The sequence below is a fragment of the Trichogramma pretiosum genome, unplaced genomic scaffold (genome assembly GCF_000599845.2).
Source record: "Trichogramma pretiosum strain Unisexual culture from Peru unplaced genomic scaffold, Tpre_2.0 scaffold77, whole genome shotgun sequence".
In the NCBI taxonomy this organism is placed as follows: domain Eukaryota; kingdom Metazoa; phylum Arthropoda; class Insecta; order Hymenoptera; family Trichogrammatidae; genus Trichogramma; species Trichogramma pretiosum.
The window spans coordinates 542201-552879 of NW_019641667.1; the positions used below are offsets into that span (position 1 = coordinate 542201).

At 38.7% G+C, this 10679-nt stretch overlaps 1 protein-coding gene across 3 annotated transcripts in view; it reads left to right on the forward strand.

Annotated features, from left to right (window-relative positions):
• LOC106648596 (TGF-beta receptor type-1) overlaps window positions 1-9334 on the forward strand; it is a 28109-nt gene extending 18775 nt beyond the window's left edge. The window contains exons 3-7 of one of the 3 annotated variants that reach the window (XM_023460311.1): window positions 1135-1322; window positions 5944-6414; window positions 6631-6971; window positions 7863-8102; window positions 8491-9334. In XM_023460311.1, coding sequence (XP_023316079.1) covers window positions 1135-1322; window positions 5944-6414; window positions 6631-6971; window positions 7863-8102; window positions 8491-8616 — 1366 coding nt within the window. In that variant the 3' untranslated portion in view covers window positions 8617-9334. Of the gene's footprint in view, window positions 1-1134; window positions 1323-2935; window positions 3073-4607; window positions 4787-5943; window positions 6415-6630; window positions 6972-7862; window positions 8103-8490 lie in introns of all 3 variants that reach the window. The other 2 variants (XM_014365603.1, XM_014365602.1) reach the window with 2 other exon arrangements.
• Window positions 9335-10679: the final 1345 nt, after the last annotated feature.

Sequence of the window (10679 nt, forward strand, 5' to 3'; positions counted from 1 at the left end):
CAAAAAAAAATGCCGAGTAATTGTGTGTGGCTGCTAATGTGGCTTGTCCCTTATGGTGGATTATTAAAATTTTACCAGCGATGAATATTAAGTAAGATAGAGAGAGAAAGAGAGTGGAAAGCTCGTCATGCTCGAACCGTAACGATGTATTTATACTTGCGCCATAGGGAACAATAAACTGACTTTTTCTAAAAACGAGCTTTTACGGTCAAAACAACCTAATAACAGAAACGTTCCCGAACGCGATAAGACAATTTTTATTTTAATATCACCACCATGTACGTACGGTATCATTTCGTTCTTGGAATCATGTAAAGCGTGGAACAATAATAATAATAATAATCGGAAAGAAAAGAGGTCAGACCGGCGCGTTGATTTTGCACCCTGCGCAGACGGATTTAGAGAAGATGCCTCGAGCTTTCGATGAAAGAGAATATCCAGCCCATTTGAATTCGAGCTTGATTGCTTCTCTCTCTCTCCTCTCGTTCCGTCTCTCTTGCTCTTCTTCTTTTTTTTCCAACGTGTAAAACAAAAGTAAACACACACACACACACAGAGCAGCAGCAGCCGAGAGTGCAGTAATAGAAAAGTCTCGCGCGCGCCTAGATCCATAACGGAAGTCTGCGTACACACGCACACACACACATATTCCTCGAGACGTTTTACGTTGTATTATTAATCAAAAGTCCATTATGGTGCATCATTGTAATCTCACGGATTAAGCCCCTTGGCTCTGTATTATGTACATGTGCGCATGTACAAAAGCGTCTGGCTCGATATTATGTGATTTAGTTGAATATCGGCTCTGTGCCGCTCTCGAGCCTATTATATATTGACGGGGCATTGAAATCGCGCGCACGAGCTGTTAAATTGTTTAACGGGGAAGTGTACGTAGGATCGATCGAGTTTTTTTTTTTTTTGACGTCGCGCTATCGATCCGATTGTATCTTCGGATATAAATTATATTTGCCTTCGCGGTCAATATAATTCAGCCTCGCCGTTGACTTCAGAATTAGGCGTCAATAATAAAACGTAATAAAAAACAGCGAAATAAAAATGAAAAAAAAAACAAAATGTCTATGCCCGCATACAAGTACGTCATATACATGTTCTGCTGTGTTGTGCCATGTATAGCTGCCTCGATAGAGCGCACTGGTTTCCTCCGGACGCGCCTCACCAGTGCTTCGGCAAACGAGACGCCGGATCGACGGTCAACTATACTTGCTGCCGCGATGCGAACGGCTGCAATCGAAACTTGCGGCCTTTGTTAAAGTTGCTCGTCGTCGACGACGATGGGCTGCTGCAGCCTCGCGTCGATTCAGGTATACAGATAGACACGGCGTCGCTGTCTGGCTGGATGATGATGATGATGATTTTTTTTCGTTTTCTCTGTTTTGTTCTGCTGTCGAAGTCATTCATTCAGCCCTAACAACAACGAAAAAAATAAGAGAGCCACTAGGAATAATTTCACGTTATAATAACAACATTAAAAATTAATAATAAAATAATCTTGAATGTTGTTGTTGTTGTTGTTGTTGTTGTTGTTGGTTTTTTGTTGTCGCCCACATGTATCGAGGTGATTAATCGACTAATAAAGCAACGTGTATTACTTGTGCGATTTTATCATTACTGTACTTACTGCTATTTGTCAGCGCGAGGTGGATCGGTTTTGTGTATGCGATTACGATATAAGCATAAGACGCAGCGAGAGCCGCCCAACGAGAGGGAGCACACGTATAGTAGGCACCACAAACACACGAGAGAGCGATACGTCGTCGTTGTAGTATTATATTTGCCTAATGCGTATTCGCCATTCCGCTCGCGTGTCGATCATTATTATACATACGCACACGTACTCGTACGCATACGAGTGAGAGAGAGCCAAAGCTGTTTTCGGAGCACGTACGGCGTATTTATACATGTAGAGACTGGCGCGCGCGCAGCCCGAAGAGGCTCCCGTATAATAATGTGCCGTATGTATACGCGCCGAGCCGAGCCGAGCCAAACCGAGTCCGTCTTCTTATCGTGTATGTACGCAGGCACTTTTGTCGTTAATCGGACAACGACACGTGTTATATGCTAAAAGTTTTCTCTTTCTCTCTGTCTTGGTCGACGATCGCGCAGAATTTTCTTATGTATGTATTAGCGATCGCGCTGCAAGCTCGACGCGACGAGGAAAAATAAAACGACTCAGCGAAACTTTGCCGAATAATTCGCTCGTATGCAGCTATTTGTTTTTCTCGAAAGTGAGAGAGAGAGAGGAAACTATAAATTATCGAACGGCAATTAAGATTCTATTATTCGTTGGCAGATATCTCACGCTATACTCTCTCGTTTACGCGTTGCAGTGTGATAAATTGGAAACTTTTGAAAAAGAGATTATTGCGGCAGAGCGTCGAGCAGTTGGAAGTTCGCGTTTACGACTCAAGAATAGAGCCTTGACGAAAGTCTTTTTTTTTTTAGTTCTTGGTTTTTTAATTTTTACGAGAGAGAAGGAGAAAGAAAAAACGAACTTGGTTGCATCTGTGTTTCAAGTCGTTTGTTTGTTTTGTTACCTTTTTACCATTATTTTTTTTTCTTGTTACATTTGACGTTTGGTTTTTTTTCACGAGTTTCTTTTGAGTTACACTTAACATATTTAGAATAGCGTTTACTTTTTTTGACAAGCCGAGTTTTTTTTATGACTTTACCACTTGATTTATTTCATTTATTCAATAACAATGACATATCCTTGAACAAAAAAGAAGCTTTGATGAGGCAATTTTGAGCTTGTTTCATCAAAGCTCTCTTCATGCTCGCCCCCCGAAATAAAACCAAAGTAGCCTTTATTATTTTATAATTTTAATTGAAAGCAAAAAAACGACATGATTAATTTATTTCTTAAAAAAAAACTAAAACCTATGCTGCTTTTGTTGACCATCGGTTTATTCTGAAGATGCGTTGGAAAAAAACCCGAGCCGATGATCTTCTGCATGACGAGTGATTCGATAAATACGACTTTCGTCATTGAATGCTGCAAGGAAGATTATTGCAATCTTGACCTGAAACCTCAGCTTCACCCCCGCAAAGAAGGTACAGTGATAAAATTGAAATGAAAAAAAAATTGTTGTTAAAAAACTGCAGTATCGATGCGGTTATATTTCTTTGTTACTATCTCAAGTTTTTTTCTTAGCAGTGGTAACTGGTATGAAAAATTTTAATGGCACCAAAAACACTGTATCTTGTACATATTTCTTAATTACTATATTTTATTATTATCTAACAAAATTATGTAGTCTTTTTATAATGCTCAATTTGTTTTGCTCTCTATTTGAATCTACTTTACCTTTTTTATCACTTATACATTTTTAACCCTAACCGATAGTTATATACATCTCTCTTCCTCTGTAGCTCTTTCCTTTTTTTAATACTCAAACTTTCACGAAAAAAACCTCAAAAAACATGTAATAAGCTCGTGTACGTGCAACCGTGGAACGAGAGACTTTTGAATGGAAAGTTGGCAACTTCGTGCAGTGCAGTCGTATACACGATATTGCCCTCTCCGACAGTTGTTATATTATGTAGACGCATAAGCAGGTCTCTTTATACACCTACGCGCGTTTTATATTGTTCTCTGTCTCTTGTGCTTTTTTGTCATTTCTGCGTGTATGCGTGAGTGCGTGTGTGAGAACAAAAAGTCGACGCGCTGTCAAATGGCGCCTGTGCTCTAGATTTTCGCGAGCGAGCGAGTGCATTTATACTTGTGCATAATACGCCGATTTATTTTTTATTCTCCATCGTCGATAATTATACAATAATTTCCATTTTTTTTTATCTTGCATACATACTATTATCTGTAGAAAATTTTTGCACGGATTTCGCGTCTAGTCGGCCGTATTAATAATCATCATTTATCCATTGACGATTCGAGGAGCGCTCGAGAACAGCATTAATTCCTTGGAATTATCTCGCGATTTATCGTCGTCTTTGCCGCACACGTGTTGCGCCGATTTGATTTCGAACGAGCAAAAAGAGAAGAAAAAAATTTTTTAAAAGTCAATTAGAAACGTCCGTCAAAATCCATAAACTCGTTGTACGCGTCGTAAAACCAGCCGTGTATTACGAGCGTATTATGTCTCTCTCTTCGCTCTTTCAAGTTTCACGCTCGGTGACTTAATTATAACTGACAACATAATGCACTTGAAAATTGCAAGTATAAATATGTGATGTGATCGTCGTATAGTAGGTCATTTCCTCCAGTGTAAACACACGCTTTTTTTTAATGCGTGATTTCTTTTCCCATATTAAATTTCCACGCCAAGTCTTCAAAACACACACACACACGAGTAGTAGTGTAGCTCTAATGGTTGCTATACTTAGCAATTTTTGTTCTTCTCCTTTGTGCTTTTTTTCTCTTAACTTTAATGCATTTGTTCTGCGTGTGAATGACACTTTTGTAAATACATTTATTATTTTTTGTACTACTAAATATAACGTTGTAGTGATGAATCGATTCCTCGTCACGAAACATATAATACATGTAACATACACAATAACGTCTTAAAAGAGCATATATATCAAATGAAATCTGAGAGATGAAAAAAACAAAAAAAATAAATGCCACACAGGTGCAAGCACGTGGTCTTTCCAAGTCGGGAATCGCCAATTTCGTGCAACGAAACGAGCCCCACCTCAGCATCCGCCTGTTGTAGCGATATGGATTACTGCAATCAATGCATAAAACTGCCTCCGCTGGGTGGTAAATCCGACCTGTCCTTTATCGAATCTCCAGAATCGTACGAACAAGGTATGCTCGTCGCGTTGGAAAAAAGGAAAATGTTACGAGTCACATGCACGGTCAAAATCATACGATTCGTTCGCTCATGTTCATGCTCTCGTTACACCGAGTCGTTTCATACAATCGTCCCATGTATAAAAAATTCTGTCTCTTTTTTTTTGGCGCGGGTGAAATTCGCGCAACAATTATTTGTCCATCATGCTCGAGACACTTCCGGAATACTCACTTTCATTTTTTTGTTACGCATAATTTGCATGGCATACCTTTGGCAAAACGGAGATGTATTGGAGCTCATTTTTGGTATCTTGCACCTATCATTAATCTTATTTTAACTTAGCAAAGACGAGATTTTAATCTCTTTGTGGTCTGCTCATATAAAGTTTAAAGATGCGCGAAGATAAAAAAGTACTGCTAAAAATGATTCATAACTGCAGATTTTCTATGCACAAAAATTTCAAAGTTTCATTCTTTTTCTATTCGCATCATAATAAAAAATTTCAATGTAGGCTCGATTTCCTTCACTCATTTGTTTTATTGAAACGTGAAACAAGTGGCGTATCATAAACTATATTACGACGTATACGATCGGTTCGGTCGACATCACGATGCGACACACGCGGCGCGCAGTACTGTGTCTGCAAAGTTTTGAGCTCTCCTCCCCCCGTAGTAGCAGTACTTCGAGACTGGGTCAAAGTTTGTTGACTGAGCTTCGTGTTGCATTATATATATCATACGAGTATACACCATATACAATCATGGGAATCGTGCAAGCGCTAAGCTGGCTGGACGGGAAAATTTTAATGGTTTCGAAAAATTGCGAAATGAACATTGCATCGAATCATCATCTACATACACCATAACATGTCGATTTTAATTGGGCATAGTTAATTTTTGGTGATACGAATTATTATTGTATTACTGCACGTTCTGCATGACCCCGAATGTGTGTATGTATTGAGCTTGCGGCTGAGGGCGTAGTTCGTGTGCGAGGCCTTGCATGTAATGCTTTCTTATTTTCTTCGCCAGCTCTCTATCTTTATTTTCTTTTTTTTCCCTTATCTGCTTTTCAACGCCTCTAATAGTCGCTTGCCATGTATTATTACTGGTACAATTCCTTAACGTATCCAAGAACGATTAAAATAACATCACCCAACTTGCTGATGCAGCATCGGGCAGCGGTGGAGTTAGCTGGGACACGTGGCGCAAGGGCATGATCGTGGCTCTGCCCATCTGCCTGACCTTCACGATAATCCTGAGCATCTATCAGATCCGCAAATGTCGCCGAAAGCATCCGGGCGGCCGACATTACTCGGACGACCTGCTGGAGGCGCCGGACCGGCCGATACTCGGCGGTCACACCATACGCGACATGCTGGAGATGACGACGAGCGGCAGTGGCTCGCTGGGGCTGCCTCTGCTGGTGCAGCGCAGCATCGCCCGCCAAATCCAGCTCGTCGAGACCATTGGCAAGGGCCGCTTCGGCGAGGTCTGGCGGGGACGTTGGCGAGGCGAGAACGTCGCCGTTAAGATTTTCAGCTCGCGCGAGGAAAGATCCTGGTTCCGCGAGGCCGAGATCTATCAGACGGTGATGTTAAGGCATGATAATATCCTGGGATTCATCGCTGCGGACAACAAAGGTAAGTTTACACAATACTGGTGATTTTGAAAAAAATCTTGAGTTGTAAAGGTAAACAAAATGACAAGAATAAATTAATTGGGATGTCGGTGGGTACTGTCAATTAAGATTTAAACTCCTTGACTACCAAAATCATTTTTAAAAATTCTGAAGATTTTTTTGGTAATTACTCACACAGCGAAGGCCAAATTTTGACTCTTTTTCTCTCCCCCGGCAGATAACGGTACGTGGACGCAGCTCTGGCTCATCACCGACTACCACGAGAAAGGGTCTCTCTTCGATTACCTCAACAGATCGACCGTCGACACCAACGGTATGATCCGCATGGCTCTGTCGATAGCCACGGGCCTGGCGCATCTTCACATGGAGATCGTCGGCACTCAAGGCAAACCCGCTATAGCTCACCGCGACTTGAAGTCCAAGAATATCTTGGTCAAGACGAACGGCACCTGCGCCATCGGCGATCTGGGCTTAGCGGCTCGACACGATCACACCACAGACTCGGTGGATATACAGTTGAACAATCGAGTCGGTACCAAACGATACATGGCGCCGGAGGTTAGTGATTTTTCTATTTTATATTTCATTGATTGATTTTTTTCGTATTGAGGACTGAACGATACCGTCACACCGCCGCGTAGCGGTGAAATTTTGTTCTAGCGTATTAGGGCAAATTTGACCAAATAACATGGAAAATACGATAATTGTGTAAAATAATAAATGTTGCACAATGAATTTTGAACATTTGTCATTTTTAATTGAAAGTTCGTACCTAAATATGAATTTAGCAATTTGATGATAAACAACATTTTACGTCAACTCTCCCACTGCCGCATTATTTAGTTGAATCTCTGAATTTGTAACTCGCTGTAAAAGTACCCTAATGGACCTCGAAGAAAAAAGTAACCGATCATTTCGATGGGAAATTGCCTCAGCTTTTTGTTTGTGAGCTCATATTTATTGGAAAAACTTTGAAGTCAATTTCAGGAAATATGAGCTCACCATCGGAAATCTGAGGCAATTTCCCATCGAAATTATCGTTTACTTTTTTCTTTTAGGTGCATTTAGATACTTTTATAGTGAGTTACAAATTCAGCGATTCGACTGAATAATGCTGCGCTGTGAGGCAGAGGGAGAGTTGACGTTAAATGTTGTTTATCATCAAATTGCTAAATTCATATTTAGGTATGTACGAACTTTCAATGAAAAATGACAAATGTTCAAAATTCATTGTGCATCATTTATAATTTTACACATTTATCGTACTTCTCATGTTATTTGGTCAAATTTGCCCTAATACGTTATTATAGAATTTCGCGGCGTGACGGTATCGTTCAGTCCTAAATACGTTCGTGGCTATGTAAATTCAATATTTAATGCCAATAAAAACCATCATTCAATCAATCAATACGTTCGAATTTATATGCGGGATTTTTTTCTCTCGATCAGGTGCTAGAGGAAACGATCAATCAGCGACACTTTGATTCGTTCAAACGCGCTGACGTTTACGCGCTGGGCTTGATTTTCTGGGAAATAGCTCGACGCTGCAACGTGGGTGGTATCCACGACGATTACCAGTTGCCGTTCTACGACGTCGTCCCTTCGGACCCGACCATTGAGGAAATGCGCAAAGTCGTCTGCGTGGATCGGCAGCGGCCGTCTATACCTAATAGATGGATGTCTAACGAGGTAAGTATTGCGTTATACTCTGCTGCAGGTGAACGCTTGGGTCGACCCTCGTTGCTGCTCGCTGAGCCGTCCGCCCGTACTTGCGTTGATACGTATCGCCGGGGTCCTGACTGGAAGATGGTTAATGGGAGGGAGGTGAAAGAACTAGTTGAGATTCCTCTTTCAAAAAAACTCAAGTTTTTTTATCCATCTCTCTTTTGCCTCTCTCGAAGCTTCCGAAAATACAAGCTTCCATAGCTCTATTTAACTCACATACTTGATCAACTGATTCGCGTGAACAACACTTTGTCACCTAGCGGCGACACGGCTCACTACAATACACACACCAACTCTGTACTCCACCATAAAATTGAAATTTTTTTAACATCATTTTCTCTTTTGTCCGCAGGCACTGCACGTAATGTCAAAAGTTATGAAGGAGTGCTGGTATCACAACGCGGCGGCCAGACTGACTGCTCTGAGGATCAAAAAGTCCCTGGCGAATTACGGCGCGATGGAGGGCGATTTTAAATAAATGTTCACACTCAAATACAAAACTGCGAAGACTGAAGATTATAACAAGAGCCATCGACGTTCCTTTTTTTTCCTAACTGATCGATATTTTTTATTATGGATATATAATTTTACTCTTTTAATTTACAAACACGCAAACATTTTACTTTTACGGTTTGTTTTTGAACAAAAGCAAAACAAAATGGATATACTCGTTTCGTCTAATGCTTTGTTTATTGGCTTCGAATGAGGTCCTATACAAAGGCGCGACGATATTATAAATCTAAAAAAGACTGATCCAGCGATCATATTGAATTGAAGCTTTGCGAAGAATGAAACATACATTTATTTTTTTACCTTAAGAGATGAAAAAGAATCAACCTATTGTTACATATCCGAGCGTATGCGATTTCTTGACACCGGGGGTGAAGCGATTGTTATCTCTTGAACCAGTGTCAAAAATTTACCACCGCTAATCGCAAGATCCTTCTTTAATGTTGATTTGAATGAAAAAATACTGTACAGTTTAATATAATGGACATAACTTGTAGTTGTATAAGAGATTACTGTTTGTTAGTTTACTTGTTGTTTTTTATAAATATTTATAGTACGAACGATAATCTAAGTTTGCTAGTAGAAAAACAAATTGGGTTGTATGCATTCACATTTTTCACGTTAAATTTTTTATGATTTTAACATTCTAAAAAGTTCACTTTTTATTCATATTTTAAATCTGAAATCAGTTAAAAAAATTTGTTCGCAATAAATTATACAATTTATCTTTTTTATGTATTTAATTATCGGTTAATTATTATTTAGTTAAATGACTTTTATCGCGGAAGAGTTTTATAGATGCTGAGATTTTCAACTAAACAATTTTAAATCATCTTGATTATTTTAAGCACAGAAAAAAGTTAGGGAGGAAAGATGTTATGAAAATTGTATACTGTTATTTTTCAAACGCATGAAATATTTTCTCGTACCCTATTATTTGTCACTCATTTTTTGGGGTGCTTAAAATAACAAGATATTGAGACCTAGCTAATGAATAGTAGATGATATAAGTATGACTGTTCAAATCGAATTATCTTCTGAAAAAATGTTTTGCTACAACTAGGGTGCAAGTTATCAAGTACATATCTTTGTATTCCAGAGAATTCTGAAAACGCCCCTAATCCACTCTGTGCCAAATCGAGCGAAAATTTTGATAGACTTTTAAGTACAATATCGTGCCAATAATTATAACCAACCAAAACATTTTTTGTAGAGTCATGCTCGAGACCAAATACAAAATCATTCTCAACATATCATTTTTTTAAACCTATCATAGCTATTCTACACAAACCAAAAATCAAATAGGAATCGATTAATTAGTAAACCATCAAAACAATGAATGATGAAGTCTTTCGCTAGGTCTCAATAAATATCCTGTCTATGTCATTTCAGCGATTAATGTTACAAGCGACTGCCAAGAGAATTTCACACATCTTTGTCTAATTTTACCCGAGACATAACTGCCTCTCTGTTTCAGCGATATTTTCGTATGGATATATTTATAAGAAATATTTATAAATATATTTATATAATAAACTGTTTTGTAAAATCCATTTTCTGTACAAAGTATTGGATAAAACCGTTGTGTAATTTTAAGAGCTCGAAGACGATTCTTTCGCAGGCGTATTTATAAAGAAATACGTGGTATACACATAGTCAAAACTATATTAGCGTGTCTAAGGAGTTTTTTCGTTTACATTTACGTACGTCAAGAAAAAGGAAGTAATTAATTATTATAAAGGATAATAGTCAAGTAAAGCTTATTGTTATATATTGATAAACCTGCAATAATACTTTCTACGATGATCTGTAACGCGAAATAAACATAAACACATATTTATAAACATACCTGCAATGATCCCCGAGCAATGTTGTACATATAGTATATTTAAATATGTAAATCCGTGCATAAAGCGTTAATAGTGTGAAAATTGAAAAAGTTTTTCATAGTTTTGAGGCTTTCTGAACTGTAAAGCTGACCATGTATTATTTTTAATGATTATATTAATTTTCATTGCAACGTTTGCAATC